This window comes from Phyllobates terribilis, unplaced genomic scaffold (genome assembly GCF_046119375.1).
Source record: "Phyllobates terribilis strain yellow unplaced genomic scaffold, ASM4611937v1 Scaffold_11__3_contigs__length_659146591, whole genome shotgun sequence".
NCBI classification, from domain to species: domain Eukaryota; kingdom Metazoa; phylum Chordata; class Amphibia; order Anura; family Dendrobatidae; genus Phyllobates; species Phyllobates terribilis.
The window spans coordinates 506,670,163-506,692,715 of NW_027362771.1; the positions used below are offsets into that span (position 1 = coordinate 506,670,163).

The following is a 22,553-nucleotide window of genomic DNA, read 5'->3' on the forward strand; positions in this document are numbered from 1 at the left end:
CCATTGTGCTTTACAAGGGCAATAAAACGATCCTGCAGCGATAGCAGGATATGTTATCAATGTGGCAGCCATGCACCGTGCCAGCACGCAGGGGCTTTGCCGACTACAGTCCTTGCAGTGTTTTAGCACAAAGACATGTTTCTACGATGGAGAGGTTCACAGCCCGAAGACATTCTTGTTCTTGCATAATTGCCAAAATGCCAGGCAGTGGCACGTCTAATGCTAAATATAGAGAGGACTGAAACCAACGTATGTATGGTGGTGCTGGACAGAGGAACGGAGCTTTCCCTGGTGCGAGCAGATGACCACCGGATCATTGGGGGGGGGGGGCATACCCTGCTTTTCTACACTACAGCATTCACTACTGTTTGCCCATTTATGGTGGGATTCTCTACTCACTGTTTATAATAGGAGGGCAGGTGAAAGCTCCTGGCACGTACGCCCAACAAAACCATAGACTCCTATCCATCAAACACAGGCCACCTGCAATATTAGGTTTGTCTGTGGGTATTTGTTTAATCATTTGGGCAGGAAGAAAAAGAAAGTGCTAGACTAGTTTCCCAAAACACCATAGAACTATGGCAATCTAAAAAAGCAGATTTTTCAACATTGCCTGTAGCTGAGAAATTAACTACACGTGCATGGTGTCAGTGACACTAAACATAATGGTTCGGCACAATCAGTGGTCATGGAAATCCACCTCAGCACTCCAAGGGATCATAAGTAGCTTTATTATAGTGTCAGCATAACGCCCCAGTATGTATCATTATACCATGATAAACCTACAAAGGATTTTCTGATTGCATCCCTTGGAGCATCAAGGTTCATGTCGTCTTCTCAGTGTTCTCCCCATATTTTAGGTGGGTTTCCTCCCACACTCCAAGGACGTACTGATTGGGAATTTAGATGGCGAGTCCCAATGCGGACAGTGATGATGTCTGTAAAGTGCTGAGGTATATGTTGCAGCTGTATAATAACTACCTATTAGATTGTCAACGTAGACGCTCCGCTCGACAACATGGCTGACAAAAACACGACCCGAATTCTACGCCTGTGCAGTTTCAGGAAAAACCCGATTACTCCCCTCCTCTGCTTCCTATACTTCTCCCACTTGTAAAGTGAGACATTATGTGAACAGATATTTTAGAAAACGGATCATAAAGTTGTTCCGACACTGATATCAGTGTGGCTTCAAGGTGGAGCTTTAGAAAATGAATTGATCTAAAATAGACACTTGCATTAGGTCTCAGGTCACCATCATGAAGTTCTTGCATAGTCCCTCTGGGTGTCACACAGGCCCCTACCTACCTGTGCCATCTGGTGTGGACCGGACAAATGTGGGCAGCATCTTCACACAGGCGGTGGGATTGGTTTCAGTCCCGAGTCCTTTCTCCATCTCCTTGCCAAATCTGTTTGATACCTCCAAGAGAGTCTCATCAGAGAGGCGCATGTGGTAGAGGTACTTGTCAACCTGGAAAGAAAACAGAGACAATTGGCAGTGAGCTTCTGCTGCTTATTTCTTCTACCAGTTTCCCATAGAACAGAGGATTGGATACCAAAGCCGAGGCATGGCTGGCACATGGGGCACCCTGCACGGTATAGATACTCTAGGTCCTCTAAAGCCCCCATTACACTAAGCGAGATCGCTGCCGAGTCACAAGTTTTGTGACGCAACAGCGACCTCAGCAGCGATCTCGCTACGTTTGACACATAGCAGCGACCAGGCCCCTGCTGTGAGATCGCTGGTCGTGTCGAAATGGCCTGGACCATTTTTTGATCATTGAGGTCCCGCTGGGTAGCATGCATCAGTGTGTTTGACACCTTACCAACGACCTCGTTGGCGACTCAGAACTAAGACACATAGGCGTGCATTTGCGCTGCATCGTTATACAGGTCGCCGTATCGTTGCTGCGTCATTGGGAAGATCTGACTGTTTGACATCTCACCAGCGACCACACAGCGACGCAGCAACGATCCTTGCCAGGTCGTATCGTTGTCGGGATTGCAGTAGCGTCGCTAAGTGTGACGGTACCTTAAGTCTGGAGACGTAAGCCAGGTGTGCTGCTGTTTAGGAAACGTTATCACCTAGGATAATGAAATGCTAGTAAGAAAGTAGGAACAAAGGAACGTCCGAGACAGAAGGAGTTAAGCAGTCGGTGATGATTCCGGTATGGCCTGTAATTACACACTGTAATGGCAGAACACTCCCTATAATACCTAGTCACGCTTTCAGTCTTCTCCAGGATGTCCTGAAGCCAGAACTCAGATTGTGTTAATCCTTAAATAATGAAGATGTAACCTTAGTGCATCACAGACTAAGAGCTAAGAAGGTCTCCTGGATGACATCAGCGTCTCGAGTCACCTGGTAAGCACCCGAGATGGTCATGGCAGTATCTGGCTATGGTCTGTTGGAGACTCTGCCGGTGAGCTGGCCAAACACAACATAGAGGGCGAGGTCTACGCTAAACTGGACCGGATAAGATCTCACAGCGAAATCTCACTGTGCCCTCTGCCTGATCCAGCACCACGTGTTACATGATAGAGTCAATCTGTCGATAAACAGTTAGCGCCCAAAACTGAGTCACCCGCAAAACCGAGAGGAACAGCTTTTTCCTGCAAAATTAAGTGACATTGTTTTCACAGGCGAAATATGTAAAATTGGTGCGCCTCAATCAGTAATTAATCAACTACTTATATGCGCATGTTGCTCTTTCATAGACAAGTCCAGCAATACCTTTACATGGCCAGTCCGTTACGGAGAAATCGGTGCTTAAATTTATATGCAAAAGAGGCTGAAGAGCTATGGTAGATCTGAAGCCTCTGTCACTCCAACTCTATTTCCTCCTGCTTAACTGATGGTTCCTGTGCCTGAAGTCACACAGCATAGAGGCCAACAAGCCAAGCAGAAGGAGGCAGCATTGGGTGGGGGATAGAGCTGGAGTGACAGAAGCTGCATGCACATAAATAATTTTTTGGAGGGAGGTGGAATCCTGCTAACAGATTCCCTTTAAAAGAAATTCAATTTTTTTTTTTTCACCCAAAAGCGCTATTCTGATCTTTAAGCTAGACATAGTATTATCGCTCAGCTATTTTTGTTGCTTATGCTGCATTACCACATACAGACCAAAGAAAATAGTGGCACTGTCTTGTGTTTGGAAATACTTATTTTTTTAATTGTTTGGAAATTTTCAGCCCTGTAAACCCTGTCTGAAGGAAGCCATGGTCGTACACTACACTACAGAGTAAGGACTGATGATAACTGTTTGTGGATCTACCTCTTTAAGCCTATGGTAATTTGTAAAAGCACGTCTGCTGTGTGCACTACAGTAGTGCCTTTATTCCATGCCAGAAAGGAGTGGTGCAAAGCACAGGATGGGCATCTACTAATATAAGTATACACGATGCGTCAGCACACTGCGACTAATGAATGCACGAACTCCAATATTGCTGCAAATGTTAAAAACGCAAAAGGTACTTTTTTGATCAAAGAGCGCAAAAGCTATCCAACCACGTCAAGGTGTACTTTTATTATAGATGGTTCCTGAAGGTGTGCGGACCCCATTTTTTCTTTTTTGTGCAGTACATATCGGGGGCAGTGTGGCCCCTCCAGGGCTGAGCACACTTATCCACCCATCTTTCCCACATAAGGTTTTAATTGCAAGCTACACCTGGTTTCCTTCTCACTCCCATTCACAAGAGGCTGGTCTGGCAGATGGAGAGGTAAGACATTTAGTGGCTAGGGACTATCCATAATAAAAGCTCACCTTCATGTGGTTGGATGGCTTTTGCGCTCTTTGATCAAAAACGCTTTACCTTTACGTTTATAACATTTTGCAGCGATATTGGAGTTCATGTATTCATTAGTCGCAGTGTGCTGATGCATCATGTATGTATATGTTTGTACATTTGTGCACCTGTGTATTAATTTAAAAAGGTTTAAAACAAAAAGGTGTGTGAGCCCCATTTTTTCTTTTTTGGGACCACGTACTAAGGTTGTATTGTGTGGCCATCTCTAGCTCTCCGAAATACATGGAGAATGGGCCCCTTGACTCCTTTGGAAAGAGTAAATTAGTTAAAGATGGTGGTTTGTGCATGTGGTTCTTCTCATTGTAGTTTATGGTAGTTGTAAAGATGTTAGGCCATAATTACCCCCATATTCTTCAATAGTGAGAACCATGTGGAAGTATGGTCCCCTCATCTCTGAAAGTGCTGACTGGTCATAGGTAGGGGTGAGTGGATCCGTGGAAGTTTGGGTTTGTAGGGTTCTACTGAACTTTAGTCCAAAGTTTGGTTCGGGTACCAGAATTGTACCAGAGCTTCAACCAGAACCTTATAGAAATCAATGGGGACCCAAACTTTGGAGCAGGAAAATCTCTCTCTATCTTCCTCGGACTCCCGAACTATAAAACGGACTTCCAGGAGTGTCCAGTACGAACCTTGAACTTTACAGCTCGGGTTCACTCATCTGTAGTCATAGGGCATCCTCATCCTCCCAGTTGGTGGAATCCCTGAGCTTAGATCAGACATTCATGGCACCTTAAAAGAATATGCCATAAAGGTCTCAGATGGCAATAGCTTTACGATTTATAGCGCCCTTTTGAAGTGGTTCAACATGGCCTGGAACAAAACGTTGTGTGTCTCCAGCCTACAACATACAGTGTAAGGCCGCAGCCCCACTATCAGCATTTGGTCAGTATTTTTCCTCAGGAGTGGGAGCCAAAACAAGGTGAGGAACAATCAGAGAAAAGGTATAATCGAAACAAGTCACCAATTCTGCATTTATCACCCACTCATGGTTTTGGCTCCCATTCCGGAGAAAAAATACTGACTGAATACTGATAGTGGGGCTGTGGCCTTAGGCAGCATTCAGACATCCCTGTGAAATGTCCACCTGCTGTTTTATATCGAAGAGCACAAAAACTCATGGTGTAATGGCAAATTCTGGTCCTCAAAATTGGATGAAAATAGGACACGCTCCGAGTCTGACAGATTTCCTTCTCGGATCTGTGCCGGAGACTTCGGAGCTCCCTTTCGCGAAACGCTGCAGCTGGAAAGTGAGGTCACTCTTCTAGATTTAATACAGTCTTGAGATAAGTGTTATAAAACGCGACACGAGCGTCTTCATGGCAACGCTATAGGCAATTAATAGTTGTGTAAGCCGCCGCCACGCCTGCCAGAAACCGGTCCCCTCTCTAAACACACGGTGCCCGGGCACTGCCTCCTCTGCGCCCACATCACATGCTGCGCTCTCACCACGTCTGGGGCAGCAGCAACGCTGGAGCTGGATGAAGAAATGACTCAGTTTCCTCCAGCGAGGGTGTCTGGTTTCAGCCCAATGTACGTGACAGGGGGAGAACTTCTCCAAACTGCAGAGGGGTTTTCTCAGAGTAAAAGATGGAGGAGTGTCTAAACTTAACTACTACCCCTATTCTGCTAGTCAGGATATAGTCTTAGTTGTCCTACTCTATAGATTTTTATATGTAGATACTAAACATGAGATCCTACATTTGCTGCAATATTGGGACTAACAAGAAAAGTTTATTTTTAAAGAGAACCCGTCATTTGCCATTAATATGTTGTAAACGCAGCTGTTCTGCTGAATCTGGCGTGTTTTGTCTTTGTTCCCACTTCCCTCTATATCTATCTATCTATCTATCTATCTATCTATCTATCTATCTATCTATCTATCTATCTATCTATCTATCTATCTATCTATAGCATTTTTAGCCAAGTAGGTGAGGCCCTGACAGAGTCCCGTAGCTCTAGGATCACACCCACTTGGCTAAAAAGACTAGATTTATAGACAGGGAAAAAGACTGCTGGGCCTCAGAAATGCAGAAAAAAAAAATCATGCAGATTGAGGAGAACAGCGCCATTTATACCAGGTAAAAACATATATAATAAGACCACATCCCCACTATCAGTATTCGGTCAGTATTTTACATCAGTATTTGTAAGCCAAAACCAGGAGTGGAACAATCAGGAAAAATATATAATCGAATAATAGAAGCATGTCACCAATTCTGTATTTATCACCCACAAATACTGAGCGAAAATAACAACCAAATACTGATAGTGGGGCTGTAGCCGTAATGGAAAGTGACAGGTCCTCCTTAAAAGAGGATGGGTCACCAGATTTCAGAACACATTACTACACAGACCTCTTATTGAGGCTGGTGTACTTACTCTGAAAATCCACTTCAAAATGGCTGTACAATCCTGATATTAACATGAGCATTTTGAGTCGAGATGCTACAAAGCTTTCACAGAGGATTATACAGCCATTCTGACATAGACTTTCAAAGTCAGTACACCAGCCTCACCTAATCCACTCTAAATAGAAATATCAACAGGATAAAATGGTGAATTATGGCATGTGTTTCATACATTTATCAAGTACCGGCACCATTCAGTATAGGATTCTAGTTAATAAGGAATATAACGAAGCGCTGATACAATCACATGCCGCTTCTAGAGACGGCTCATCTCTGTACTTTGACTCATTCATGCAGATCTATAATGACTCAACTTCATTCAGAAGACTCGTTATCTTTTAAATTGAATTACCCACATTACAAGTAAAACGTATCAGTTATGGCTTCTGTCCTCCAAAGGGGCTAAGTCCCGAATTACTGGCACTGTGGTATTGTATGTACCAGGGTGTGTTACTTTCCCTTTAATATCCTGCCCATATATCTGTATATTATCTCCCGGCTTCCAATACTCAGCAGCAAATAGAATTCTGAGAAGATTTCCTGGGAAGCAAATCACTGCACAGACTTCACGACCCAATGACAAGATGACGTCATTCAGATTGTGATCCCACCTGTTTATGGAGCGCTCACTCACATAGCCCACCCATTCCTCGAAAATGTGACCTTTCACGAGAGATGCCGGTAGGGGGCGCTCCTCTATGAGGTCAGTAAAGAAAAGTGATTGACTGTATATCTGATCTGGCCTCGCGCTCCAGCAAATGTGTGATTGGATAAAAATGAGGTCACAGTAGACTGCGAGCTGAACAATCCCAAACCTGCCTGTAATGTACCGCTCTATAGAAGAAGAGTCACTGCTGCTGGTGTCAGGAGTGGCCGGATCTCCCTCTACGCCATCCTGATCAGTGTCTTACAGGACCGATCACTAGTAGACAGGTTGTGCTCGAATGTTATACCCGCTGCTCACAAGAGCTCTGTTTTTTTTAAGTTTCTTTTTAATCCGTCATATGGTTCTAGAGATATGGAACTTTTTATTTAATGCTAATTTTTATTTTTTATATATATATATATATATATATATATATATATATATATATATATATATATATATATATATCTCAAGGGGGTGTGGCTCACAGGGAAATCATGCAGAGCAGGTTAAAGACACGCCCTCAGAATATTCTGGGCTACACCCCCTTGGCAAAGATGATGCAAATTAGCACCAAACAATATGGTGGATTTAAAAAATATAATATAATATATATATTCTCAGGGGAGCAGCGGGAATCAAATTAGAGCAAGTACTGGCCACTTTTGACCTAGTAACAGGTCCGCTTTAAAGAGGTACACTACATATAACGATGGCTACAAAGATTTTCGGACTCTCAACTACAATGCCATACAATTTCTAACCCAGATTTCCCCTTTCGTTGACCAGGACCGCTCCATACATACATTCCTGCGCACACTGAAAGGTCATCCGTCGGCCCATGAAGATAAAGCATGCTCATCAGCGAGCCCGCTTGCTCAGAGAATTCTCCTAGAAACCCCCTAACAACCAATAAGTTACTATACACAATCCAATGGAGGAAAAGCAATTATTATCGCCAAACAGTGATATGGGACGTCTGCGACCAGATAGCAGCATATCTATGGGAATTTAACATCTTCTTTTCCATAGAGGCCTGTGCTTCATATCGCCTGGCTACTAGAAAAATCAAAATGGCTCCTGACGTCAATTGTCATTTGTGTCTGAAAACCCTTCTGACTGAATATAAGAGGGTCCCTCATTTAGGACTCTCATTACCACCTAGTCAGAGCAGAGAGCGCTCTCATACTGGAGCCTCACAGGGACAGTCCGCTCTTCCAACACACCATGTAATCGTTTAGTAACCCTTGTGATGCTGCCATGTTTCCTCAGGGATCACTCCGCGGTTCAGCAGCAAGGTACCCTGTGATTAGCTTATTTTAAAGGGGTTCTCCAGAAAAATATAAAGAAATTAATAAAATGTCATCATGAATACATTCCTTAATACCTTTTAATTACGCTTGTTTTGTCTAGAGAGGTAATGACTATGGAATTGAAATGGCCGCCGTCTTGTTACACTGACAGAAATCTATCCTAGAATGTTAATAGCACTGCGGCCCGTGAGCATGTGCAATGTGCAACTCCACTACTGTGACCTAGAGACTGTCGAGCCCCCCACTGCACATGCTCGCAGACCCCTGACCTGGTAATATTTTAAGACAAGCTTCTGTCTATGTAACAAGACGGAAGCCATTTTATTTCTGTAGTCATTAACTCCAGGCAAAAAGGAGTGAAAATTGCTAATTAAAAAGGTATTCAGGAATGTATTCATGATGATATTTTTCTTTCTTTACATTTTTAGCCTCCCGCAGAACCCCCTTCAAGGGGAAGCTTCTGGAAATAAGGGGGTTACCCAGGCAGACTGCTCCTCTTATCCGTGCATGTGCCGATTTCTCCTCACTGCAGATCAAAGACTCAGAAGTCCTAGAAGTCCTGGGATTCCTGGTATTGGGACTTTCATCCCAAAGGGTTTTGCACAATAGTGTGGTGATATTTTATTCCCAGAAATTCCCCTGTAAATCATAAATTTATATTGATTCCTACTAGAAGTTAAGAATAATTTACTTCCATCATCTTGGTCGCTGTGAATATTACAGCCCTGACTGCTGGACTGTGGAGGGATCAGCAATGTCGCTATAATATATATATATATATATATATATATATATATATATATATATATATATATATATATATATATCTCATCTGTGTGAGTATCTTATAGGATGGCAGCCGCTCGTCTCATGGGGAAGGAAAGAGTTAATACGTAGAACAAGCTCCGGCCAGGACTTTATTTCAATTGTCTACACAACTAAACAAACTTCCTGTTTGAGCCGGAATTTACATTTTCCACGTTGTAGTAATCGCTGCTTAGTTATGAGGAAATATGCAGCAGGGAAATCCCACTGTCACATAGGTGCCATCATGCCATGGCATGGTCACATCGCTTACCCCTCATTATAACCCAATTACTAGCCGGGGGAGGCTGCAACTTACTGCAAGCTTTGCATGAATTACCAACGTCATAGAATACCAGAGACCTCTGCCATACCCCAATCCTTCAAAATGTACATTCCTACGCACTTTACAGTATAACGGGTGCTCTGGCATCAGACGCGCCCCCCTCCCCCTGGACTCTGGCATCAGACGCGCCCCCCTCCCCCTGGACTCTGGCATCAGACGCGCCCCCCTCCCCCTGGACTCTGGCATCAGACGCGCCCCCCTCCCCCTGGACTCTGGCATCAGACGCGCCCCCCTCCCCCTGGACTCTGGCATCAGACGCGCCCCCCTCCCCCTGGACTCTGGCATCAGACGCGCCCCCCTCCCCCTGGACTCTGGCATCAGACGCGCCCCCTTTAGATGATCATACACAGATGGAAGTTGGTTGACGGTTAAAACAACCATTGATCGGGTGTACGATCGCTCCTCTGCTGCAGTCATACACATTTTTCTTTGCTATTGGTTATTCTAGTGGTTCACAGCAGCCAAACTGTGATTGTCAGATTACACCAGGCGAATAATGGCCGATGTATGGACCATGTGACTATCGGGCAAAAATGGTATATATGCATCCTACCCCGGGGATAGATAGATATGAGATCTATAGATAGATAGACAGAGTAGCACTTTTCCATGCAAAGATTAATGTTAATTAGGCTAATTAAAATACATTTTTCATCCTGTGACTTTGGAGTGCTGCTGCATACCTTGGAATTTATAACAGATAGATAGATAGATAGATAGATAGATAGATAGAGAGATAGAGAGAGAGATAGATAGATAGATAGATAGATAGATAGATAGATAGATAGATAGATAGATCCTCACCTTCTGCACTTGGTCATGGTTGAGCTCGGTGAAGAAGTATGCCAGTAGATGTGAGGCGATCATGTCTGTGGCCGACCCGGAGATGTAGCAGTTCTGTCCCGCGGCTCCTCCGTGCTCTGCTGCCTCTTGGTGCTCTGCTGCCTCTTGGTGCTCTGCTGCCCCTTGGTGCTCTGCTGCCCCTTGGTGCTCTGCTGCCTCTTGGTGCTCTGCTGCCTCTTGGTGCTCTGCTGCCTCTTGGTGCTCTGCTGCCTCTTGGTGCTCTGCTGCCTCTTGGTGCTCTGCTGCCCCTTGGTGCTCTGCTGCCTCTTGGTGCTCTGCTGCCCCTTGGTGCTCTGCTGCCTCTTGGTGCTCTGCTGCCTCTTGGTGCTCTGCTGCCCCTTGGTGCTCTGCTGCCTCTTGGTGCTCTGCTCCGCGCTCCTCTTTGCCGGCTTTTTCCTCGCTGTCTCTCTTTACAATGTGCTTCATTCACTGATACCCGGCAGCCAAGCCCCCGCTGACGTCACGCCCATAATTAACCTCTGCACTGCCGCCGCACGTCCGGAGCATCCTCCATCCTGGGTGACTCACGTCTGTACAGCACCGCGCTGCCCCTGCCGCCACCAGCAGTGACTAATACCGGGAAGTGACAACCTCCTCCGTACACCCCGGACTGGACCGTCCGTATACTCAACACGGACCGCTATGTACATACATGTCTGCAGCATCCCGAGCGGGACTTCAGTAGTTAACATCGGCAAGAGCCGGCACGGCAGCCTATTGGCTGGTAATGGGGTGTGTGATGGATGCGGCACTGGAATTGGTCGGTTAGGCTGATGGAGGTGGGCGGGGCTATCTGCGGCCGCTCTTGGTGGTCCTGGAATTTCCCCCTGGATGAGAAGTGACAATGGCTGACCCCGCCCCGACTACGTCATGTGCAGGAGCGTGCGGAGAGCAGCGGTCACGTGCGCGCATCTGGCGGGGGAGGGGGTGTTATGTAATGTGGGGTGTACAGATGTGATGGAGTCAGGGAGGCTGAGGAGTGATGGGGGATGGCGCATACTCAGTATGTGTATAGAGAGGTGATAGAGCTCTATGCAGTGATATACGGAGCCAAGAGGAAAGGTTTCTCCTTGTGGGGAGTGAGATGCCAGTGTAAGGAGACATATAAGCCATGCAATGATTCTGTGGGAAATTAAAGAGTCACCTATCCTTTCTATGCCAAAGGTTTGCTTTTTGGCTCCAGTTCTTCCTTGAAGATTACTTCTGGCCAGACTTCCCCAGCTAGTAGCTGGGTGTCGCTGGGTCGCGTTGATGCCAGGGCTGAGCTGATGGCACAGCTGGACATCTTCCAATCTCAATGAGAAGTGCACATGATGTGGTTTTCATCTGCTGCACTGTGTCCGTGGCCGCCGCTCTGTCCTCTGCATTGCCCATTCTCAGTGCATCTTCCAAAGAGCTTGAACAGCACATCTGTACTCCCCAGTCTACTTTGACATCTTTTCCTGGGAGACACCTTGCTGATGCAGTATAACTACCTTGTGTCTTATTGCTGAGCTCAGTTTTGTACTCGGACCGCAAAAAAACGGACATGTGAACAGCCACAGACTAAAATGGTTGTGTTCTCGCCGTGAAAAACACTGATAGAATAAAAATGTGAAAAACAGATATCTGAATGAGGCCTTACTGTGATTGTCTTACCCTTTTGAATTCTATTTCATATTTTAAGACCCCCATCCACATAATACTATTGTCAGCCGAACCCACTGATGTAGGTGGGCTCGGGAACACTCTAATGTGTATGGGGGTCCCCCGACAGATGATTGCCAGATAAGGATCCGGCGTGACTGCTGATCCTTTTGTGTTTGGGGTGTCTGGTAGCGGCACTCTCATAGAGAACACAGCGCTCGGCAGAGTGAGTGCTCCTGCGTATGGGAGAGCCCGGCGAGATGGCTGCCAGCGGAACGATCATTCATCTGACAGCTATTTACTGTGTATGGCGGCTTTAGCCATAAACTGATCTGTGGCGATCCCAGCAATTGTTCTCATCCTATGGATGGGGGTAACATTAAGCCACCCCCAATAAGCCATACTGGCATTAAACAAGCAGCAGTGTCCCTGACTGTCATTACTGCAGCCTCTCTTGACCTGAACCCTGGAAGCAGCTCTGACCTGAGCACCGGGGTGGGCAGTAAATAGGGTTATATATAGCGGAGGGCAGAATGGCACTTGAGCCTCCAGGGAGCCGTCCATCTCCACACTGTACGTACATATAATACTTGAGGCATTTAGGGCACATGATCACCGCCCGCCTCAGCTATGTCTGATCAGGAGACGGTTCTTGGGCAGGGCTGGCCCTGATATGTGGCCTGCGGCTCCGCACTCAGCATTCACCTGGTTAACCCCTTCACTATTACAAGAGTCACCTGCTGACCTCCTATTAGTCCCTATCATCCTGAAGAACACGAGTCCTGACCCGATCACCAGGAGGATTTTGTACGGGACACAGCAGACACAATGGAGAGAGCCTGGTAGCCCACAGCGACTGCATGGTGAGACGTCTGCTTTCATCTGGAAGAAGACTGATTGCTTCAGGTCTCCTATGAAAACTAGTAGTAGGAGTGTACACAGTGACATGACTGAGGCTAGGGACGTTATTATGGATTTGGTAGATCTGACTAATGCAGAAATTCTCAGATTTGCTCCTTTAGAAGTAGTAGGTGCTGGGAAATGGGTGCAGTACATATCCAGGCTCAGCCCTCTGCACACGGTGTACAATCCTTATATCTGGCATATACTCCAGGAAAGGTTTCCAGTATATATAAATCCATAGGACGCCATTCATCTGACTGTGGCCAAAGCAAGTCCTATGTTGGCATAGTATGCACTGGCATACTTTTTTTAACCCCTTCATGACATATGACACAGTTGCGTCATATGTCAGGTCCTTTTATTGTGATTCTGGCTCGCACGCCGAGCCCGCATATTTCCCGGCAGATGATGGCTGATTTAATCAGTCATCATCTGCCTCTAACAGCTGCACTGGCAGGAGGCACATCATTCCATGCTCCCAACGGCGTGCCAGAGACGTGATCGCGGGGCACCGATGGTGTGCCATGGCAGCTGGGGATCTGTTGATTACCCCCAATGCCTGTCACTACGATCCTCCTGTGAAAGCCAGAAAAGGAAATTGAAATGGAAGAATTACTTTTTTTGGACGCTGCAAAATTGCAATAGAAGGCAATAAAAACATCATACTTACCCCAAAATGGTATCAATAAAAACATCAGCTCATGGCGCAAAAAATAAGCCATCACCCAGCCCCATATCCCGAAAATGTAAAATGTTACGGGTCTCGGAAAATGGCGACAAAAGAAAAATTTGTTTTTTTAACAAATTTCCTAAATGTTTTTCACCATTTCAATAAAAAATATATTGATACAAGTTTGATATCTGTGTTCTCGTACTGACCTGGGTAATCATTATGTCAGGTAAGTTTTACCATATAATGAACATGGTAAATAAAACAATCCAAAAAACAATTGTGGAATTGCACATTTTTTGCAATTTCAACCCACTTGGAATTTTTTCCCACTTTCCTTCTCTACAACGCTATAGTTTTTCTCTGCCGGGACAAGTTTTCTACTCAAGTAGGTGACCAGGTGCTCTTCACCATTCACTTTTTGTGACAATACTGCCCCTAGGCCTACCTCTGAGGCATCTGTCTGTACAATGAAGGTTTCCTTGAAGTTGGAGCTGATGAGGACCGGCTGTCCACACAGGACCAACTTCATGGACTGAAAGGCTTCTTCTGCCTGAGGGTTCCACCGAACCATTACCGATTTTTTTCCTTTCAAGACATTGGTCAGGGCCGCCGTTCTCCCAGCAAAATTAGGTATAAACCGGCGGTTTTACCCAAGGATGCCAAGGAACACCCTCACCTGCTTTGTACTTGACGGTTTAGGCCAGTTTTTTATGGCCTCAACTTTATTGACTTGGAGCTTGATAACTCCTCGGCCAATCACATACCCCAAATATCGGGCTTCCTCTAGCCCTATCGCACATTTTTTGGGGTTTGCCGTTAACCCCGCAGCTCTGAGAGAATCCAGCACCGCTTGTACCTGGGATAGATGCGTATGCCAGTCGGTGCTAAAGATGATAATGTCGTCTAGATACGCGGACGCATACTCCTGATGAGGCTTGAGCACTATGTCCATCAACCTCTGGAATGTAGCTGGGGCCCCATGTAACCCAAAAGGTAAGACCACATAGTGATATAGACCCTCCGGAGTTATGAAGGCGGTCTTTTCCTTCGCCAATTTCGTGAGAGGTACCTGCCAGTAACCCTTGGTGAGATCGAGCGTGGTAAAGTACTGGGCCTGCCCCAGTCTCTCAATCAGCTCATCCACCCTGGGCATTGGCTAAAGGTCAAACTTCGACACTTCATTTAACTTCCGTAAATCGTTACAGAAGCGTAACGATCCATCTGATTTCGGAATCAGTACGATGGGGCTAGCCCACTCACTTCGTGATTCCTCGATGACGCCTAACTGGAGCATTTGTTTTACCTCAGCCGTTATGGCTTGCCTCCGGGCTTCGGGTACCCAGTACGGTCTCATTCGCACCCTTACCCCAGGTTCGGTGACAATGTCATGTTGGAGAACTGTAGTCCTACCCGGTAGCTCGAAGAACGCGTCAGTATTCGGCTGCACCAGGCGGCGAGCCTCTCGTCGCTGCTGTTTAGTGAGAGCATCACTTATCCTGACCTCTCCCCCGGACGCATCCCTGGCTGAAGGTAGAAAACTCTCTGACGGCATGCCCGAAGTGACCTCTGTAACCAAACACTCTCGATCTTTCCAAGGTTTTAGTAGGTTTACATGGTAAAGCAGCTCAGGTTTCCTCCTTCCGGGCTGATACACCCGGTAATTTACCTCCCCCACCTTTCCTCGAACCTCATATGGCCCTTGCCACTTGGCCATGAGTTTACTCTCGGCTGTGGGTACCAGTACTAACACCCAATTGCCCTTGTTAAAAGACCTGACCGTGGCTCTTTTATTATATGTGCGCCTCTGGGCTGCCTGGGCATCTAACAGATGTTCTTTCACGATGGGCATGACCGCCGCAATCCGGTCCTGCATACTAGCCACGTGTTCAATTATACTCCTAGGTGGAGTCGGCTCTTGTTCCCACGTCTGTTTGGCTACGTCCAACAGACCCCTAGGGTGTCTGCCGTACAATAACTCAAAGGGAGAGAACCCTGTGGAAGCCTGGGGTACCTCACGGACGGCGAACATCAAATAGGGTAGCAACATGTCCCAATCCTTTCCATCCTTACAAACCACCTTTTTTAACATGGATTTGAGGGTTTTATAGAACCATTCTACTAGCCCGTCGGTTTGAGGGTGGTACACCGATGTGCGCAATTGTTTAATTTTTAGCAGTTTGCACAGTTCCCTTGTCACCTTGGACATAAAAGGGGTCCCTTGATCCATCAGGATCTCCTTAGGTAGTCCAAGACGACAGAACATGGCAAACAGCTCCCGAGCAATCAGTTTCGCTGAGGTGTGGCATAGCAGTATAGCCTCCAGGTACCGGGTGCATAGTCGACGACCACCAGTATATGTTGGTGGCCACGAGCGGATTTTACAGTGGGCCCTACCAAGTCCATTGCAATCCGTTCAAATGGTACCTCTATCACTGGCAGGGGTACCAATGGGCTATGGAAACTTGTAGTGGGTGTGGTCAACTGACATTCGGGGCAGGATTCACATTACTTTTGGACCTCCGCGTAAATCCCCGGCCAAAAGAACTGCTGCAAGATACGCTCTTGCATTTTTTTAACCCCTAAGTGTCCACCCAGCAGGTGTGTGTGCCAACTCCAGAACCGCCCGATGGTATGACTGAGGTACCACTAACTGTTCCACGACCTCGTCTCTGATTTTGTCTACCCTATAGAGCAAGTCACCGTTGACTACCATGCGTGGAAATACAGTATCTGCACCGGGATGTTAAGCTACGCTATTTACCTCTAACACCCTTTCCAGCGCCCGAGTCAGAGTGGGATGCTGTAGCTGAGCTGTCCCAAACGTGCCCCGGGACACTTCCAGCTCGGGGATTGATGGGGTCTCCTCGACCTCTCCTGCCAGCACCTCTAGGGGAGTCCTATCGGGGTCACACCCTGTCCCTAGGCTGGACACCCCTACGACAGGTACCCCTGACTCAGGTTCGTTGGGTACAGCGCCTGTAACAAATTTTACCGGGGAGAGTGGATTTTGTTTTTCTACAGAGTCCAGAAGACAGGCAAGTCTCTTCCCAACACAGTCCCATAGGGAAGAGTTTTTATCACACCCACCACATGTTTTATGTCTCCAAAGAGCGTGGACAAAACTACCTCCGCAGTTGGGTACTCTCGGAGGTCCCCATGGATACACACAACCCCGACTGTCCGTCCACTGGGGTTGTCTCCTGCCACCAGCGACCCATGTACCAAAGTCACTAGGCTCCCCGAGTCTAAGAGGGCCTCCGCAGGGTACCCATTAACCAGTACCAGGCACAGTTGAGGTTCACTGTCCGAGGGGTCGGCACTCGCAGTGCAGACGGTCTGTGCGTACATTGAGACCCAGCGGTTATACCCGCAGTCCATGGGTTCTGTAGTCAGGCGCAGTTAGCAACCACATGACCCGGCCCCCGACACCGCCAGCACTTCATGGTGGAGGTACTGTTAGGCCTTATGACCGTTTGGGTGGGAACCGGTCTCCTGCCACTCTCACTCCGGGGTACCGCTTTAGCATGGGGATGGTGCTGACTGTCCTCAGCAGAGGGACGCGACCCCTTTCCGGGTCCTGAGTTGGCAGGGATCGGCGGAATAGCCGCGAGGGGGCAGAGTCTCGGATAAAGTCCTGAGTGGCCGAGTAGCGCTCGATCAGGCTGACCACCTGGTCGAGGGTGCCGGGCTCCCCTGGCCCCACCCAACGTTGGACAGCAGCTGGCAGAGTCCTCACCAGCCGGTCGACCACCACCCTCTCCACCATCTGGGCTGGAGTCAAAGACTCAGGCTGGAGCCACCTCTTTACCAGCTGCAAGAGGTCATAAGCCTGAGACCGGGTGGGTCAGGTCTCCACATAGGCCCATGAAAATACGTGCTAAGCCCTCAAGTATGTATTGACCCCCAGTCGGGCAAGGATCTCACCTTTGAGCCTTTGGTAGTCCTGGGCGCCTTCCCGACTGAGGTCGAAAGTAAGTCTTTTGGGCATCGCCGACCAGAAACGGAGCCACCACTTCTGCCCACTGTCCGGCTGGTAGGTTTTCCTGCTCCACTGTGCGCTCATAAATGGTCAGGAAGGCTTCCACATTGTCCTCCGGTCCCATCTTCCTCAATGCTGAGCGAACCTTGTCCCGGGCCTCTCGATGTTCCAGGGCTGGTGCCGTCGGCGTCTCCCGCAGGGCTGTGAGTTGCTGCACAATCAACTCATTGGTATGCTGCTGCTGCTTGAACTGCTCCAGCTGCTGTCACTGTTTGAGGGCCAATTGCCTTAACAGCTCCTCCATTTTGTCCACGGGGTTAGGCTGAAAGGTGGCCGGCCGGATTGTGGTCATGCAGCTGCCGGTGGGATATGCCTCAGTCACTATGCCCGCATTCTCCACCAAGCTGTAAGGCGGCAGTGTTCACACCGTGCAGTAACTGAGGCAGTGACCCAAGCAAGTCCAACATAAACAGCTTTCATTTCAGCAACTCACGGGTTAACAGAAAAGTCCTCCGGTTCGCAGCCGGGTTAACAGAAAGTCCATACACAATAGGCCGGGCCGCTCAGAGCCTGATGGGTGCAGAGCCTTCCCAGGCGTAGGTTCAGCTATACACAGTCCTGCCGAGTTTTACTGCTATGCTCCTAGCAGGTCCCAACACTGAACAACCCTAATCCTTACTGCAGGGTTTTTTAAAGGACCTGTGGCAAGAGCCACTGGAAAACCCGGGTTGGAGGGAGGAGGCCGTCCCACTGCCTCCTGTGACCTCCCCCAAGAAATGAAGGCCCTGCCGAGTTTTACTAATCTGCCTTAGCCAGAAAGCCTGACCAGGTCAATGCTCACCTTCATTCCTGCATTGCAGCCGCAGGTGACTTTGTGACTGCAATGCACTCCAATGGATTTAATAGGTCTCTGTACACATTCTGGGGATATATAACGTCCCTTGTATACGATCCCGGTCACTGCCTCACAATATACATTATATTAGTATATGACCCTATGGGTGACCTACGGCGCCTATATGATGGCGCACATCAGAGGCTTCTTTTTCCGGTATACATTAGGAAATTATCCTACCGATTACTGTTTAACAAAGGACTAGAACCCTGCTGTGGCATTTATCATTGCTTCTACGCCAGATTTCTGGCATCAACAAATCACAACATCTGGTGCCAATTTTATTCTCTAGTGCCCAGACTGGTTGGTAGGAGAAGCGCAATAAACCTCCATTGGTTTTTTTCCACTCAAAAGAAAAATGGACACACAACCCAAAATCAGACGTAAACTGAATTCACCTCAATGATGAAAAATGGTCCCTTTTAGTCAATTTTCAACACAGATCTGAAAATCACAGTATGCAATATTCTCCTCTTTAGCTGCAACTTCAGCATCCATGTTTGATGCGGACAAGTGCACGGAGCTGCACGTGGACTCAGATATGTCGGCAATTTGCCAATGTGATCAGTCTGGGAATCTCAAATTTTGTGGGTATGTGCACAAGTCGTCTTTTTAGACGTGTTTTTCCTTTTGTGACGCCTTTACGGACGTCTTTGCTGTGGCTTTTTTTTCTACATTCTAAATTTATAAAATAATGGCAGCTCTGAAGAATGTTCAGGTCACTTTCTTTAGGTGTTCTGCGGCTTTCGAAGCCTGAAGCAGTTAAAAGAAGTTACAAAAGACAAAATATGTGCACAGCAAGTCATTTTGATTGCTGTTTATTCTTTTTTTTTTGTGCTTTTTCATGCGGGTTCCAGACGGAATCCACTGGCAGAAGACGTTGCGTGCACATACTCATAGGCTATGTGCACATAGCATAATTTAGACCATGCATGTTAAACTTTGGCCCATGGGCCAAATCTGGCCCGCACGGTGGTTATATTTGGCCCGCAACACCAGAAACGCCACACCTACAGTGGTGGCCAAAAGTATTGGCACCCCTGCAATTCTGTCAGATAATACTCAGTTTCTTCCTGAAAATGATTGCAATCACAAATTCTTTGGTATTATTATCTTCATTTAATTTGTCTTCAATGAAAAAACACAAAAATAATTGTCCTAAAGCCAAATTGGATACAATTCCACACCAAACCTAAAAAAGGGGGTGGACAAAAGTATTGGCACTGTTTGAAAAATCATGTGATGCTTCTCTAATTCGTGTAATTAACAGCACCTGTAACTTACCTGTGGCACCTAACAGGTGTTGGCAATAACTAAATCACACTTGCAGCCAGTTAACATGGATTAAAGTTGACTCAACCTCTGTCCTGTGTCCTTGTGTGTACCACATTGAGCATGGAGAAAAGAAAGAAGACCAAAGAACTGTCTGAGGACTTGAGAAACCAAATTGTGAGGAAGCATGAGCAATCTCAAGGCTACAAGTCCATCTCCAAAGACCTGAATGTTCCTGTGTCTTCCCTGCGCAGTGTCATCAAGAAGTTTAAAGCCCATGGCACTGTGGTTAACCTCCCTAGATGTGAACGGAAAAGAGAAATTGACGAGAGATTTCAACGCAAGATTGTGCGGATGGTGGATAAAGAACCTCGACTAACATCCAAACATGTTCAAGCTGCCCTGCAGTCCGAGGGTACAACAGTGTCAACCCGTACTATCCGTCGGCGTCTGAATGAAAAGGGACTGTATGGTAGGATACCCAGGAAGACCCCACTTCTTACCCCGAGACATAAAAAAGCCAGGCTGGAGTTTGCCAAAACTTACCAGAGAAAGCCTAAAACGTTTTGGAAGAATGTTCTCTGGTCAGATGAGACAAAAGTAGAGCTTTTTGGGAAAAAGCATCAACATTGAGTGTACAGGAAAAAAAAAAGATGCATTCAAAGAAAAGAACACGGTCCCTACAGTCAAACATGGCGGAGGTTCCCTGATGTTTTGGGGTTGCTTTGCTGCCTCTGGCACTGGACTGCTTGACCGTGCGCATGGCATTATGAAGTCTGAAGACTACCAACAAATTTTGCAGCATAATCTAGGGCCCAGTGTGAGAAAGCTAGGTCTCCCTCAGAGGTCATGGGTCTTCCAGCAGGACAATGACCCAAAACACACTTCCAAAAGCACTATAAAATGGTTTGAGAGAAAGCACTGGAGACTTCTAAGGTAGCCAGCAATGAGTCCAGACCTGAATCCCATAGAACACCTGTGGAGAGATCTCAAAATGGCAGTTTGGAGAAGGCACCCTTCAAATATCAGGGACCTGGAGCAGTTTGCCAAAGAAGAATGGTCTACAATTCCAGCAGAGCATTGTAAGAAACTCATTGATGGTTACCGGAAGCGGTTGTTCGCAGTTATTTTGGCTAAAGGTTGTGTAAACAAGTATTAGGCTGAGGGTGCCAATACTTTTGTCTGGCCCATTTTTGGAGTTTTGCGTGAAATGATCAATGATTTGATTTTTGCTTCATTCTCTTTTGTGTTTTTTCCTTGCAAGCAAATTAAATGAAGATAATAAGACCAAAGAATTTGTGATTGCAATCATTTTCAGGAAGAAACTGAGTATTATCTGACAGAATTGCAGGGGTGCCAATACTTTTGGCCACCACTGTATGTGGGTCCATTATACTGTATGGAGGACTATGTGGGTCCATTATTCTGTATGGAGGACTATGTGGGGCCATTCTGTATGGAGGACTATGTGGAGCCCATTATACTGTATGGAGGACTATGTGGGGCCATTATTATGAATGGAGGACTATGTGGGACCATTATTCTGTATGGAGGACTATGTGGGGCCAGTATTCTGTATGGAGGACTATGTGAGGCCATTATTCTGTATGGAGGACTATGTGAGGCCATTATACTTTATGGAGGACTATGTGGGCCATTATACTGTATGGAGGACTATGTGGGGCCATTATTATGTATGGAGGACTATGTGAGGCCAATTATTCTGTATGGAGGACTATGTGGGACCCATTATTCTGTATGGAGGACTATGTGGGGCCCATTATTCTGTATGGAGGACTATGTGGAGCCCATTATTCTGTATGGAGGACTGTGTGGAGCCATTATTCTGTATGGAGGACTATGTGAGGCCAATTATTCTGTATGGAGGACTATGTGGGGCCATTATTCTGTATGGAGGACTATGTGGGTCCATTATTCTGTATGGAGGACTATGTGGGACCCATTATTCTGTATGGAGGACTATGTGGGGCCCATTATTCTGTATGGAGGACTATGTGGGACCCATTATTCTGTATGGAGGACTATGTGGGGCCCATTATTCTGTATGGAGGACTATGTGGGGTCCATTATTCTGTATGGAGGACTATGTGGGGCCATTATTCTGTATGGAGGACTCTGTGAGGCCAATTATTCTGTATGGAGGACTATGGATGGCTGATTATTCTGTATGGAGGACTATGTGGAACCATTATTCTGTATGGAGGAGTATGAGGGGCCCATTATTCTGTATGGATGACTATGTGGGGCCATTATTCTGTATGGAGGACTATGTGGGGCCATTATACTGTATGGAGGACTATGTGAGGCCATTGTACTGTATGGAGGACTATGTGGGGCCATTATTATGTATGGAGGAATATGTGAGGCCAATTATTCTGTATGGAGGACTATGTGGGGCCCATTATTCTGTATGGAGAACTATGTGAGGCCCATTATTCTGTATGGAGGACTATGTGAGGCCATTATACTGTATGGAGGACTTTGTGGGGCCATTATACTGTATGGAGGACTATGTGGGGCCATTATTATGTATGGAGGACTATGTGAGGCCAATTATTCTGTATGGAGGACTATGTGGGACCCATTATTCTGTATGGAGGACTATGTGGGGCCCATTATTCTGTATGGAGGACTATGTGAGGCCCATTATTCTGTATGGAGGACTATGTGAAGCCCATTATTCTGTATGGAGGACTATGTGAGGCCCATTATTCTGTATGGAGGACTATGTGAGGCCCATTATTCTGCATGGAGGACTTTGAAGCCCATTATTATGTATGGAGGACTATGTGAGGCCAATTATTCTGTATGGAGGACTATGTGGGGCCCATTATTCTGTATGGAGGACTATGTGGGGCCCATTATTCTGTATGGAGGACTATGTGGGGCCCATTATTCTGTATGGAGAACTATGTGAGGCCCATTATTCTGTATGGAGGACTATGTGGGACCCATTATTCTGTATGGAGGACTATGTGGGGCCCATTATTCTGTATGGAGAACTATGTGAGGCCCAT

The 22,553-nt window shown here is 46.7% G+C and overlaps 1 protein-coding gene across 1 annotated transcript in view; it reads right to left on the reverse strand.

Annotated features, from left to right (window-relative positions):
- The window catches only part of LOC141166670 (hexokinase-2), a 34,468-nt gene extending 23,583 nt beyond the window's left edge, over positions 1 to 10,885 (reverse strand). Inside the window, exons 1-2 of the mRNA XM_073653584.1 lie at positions 10,129 to 10,885; positions 1,309 to 1,471 (exon numbers count right to left, since the gene is read on the reverse strand). Of these exons, the coding sequence (XP_073509685.1) occupies positions 1,309 to 1,471; positions 10,129 to 10,593 (628 nt within the window). The 5' untranslated portion in view covers positions 10,594 to 10,885. The remainder of the gene's footprint in view (positions 1 to 1,308; positions 1,472 to 10,128) is intronic.
- Positions 10,886 to 22,553: the final 11,668 nt, after the last annotated feature.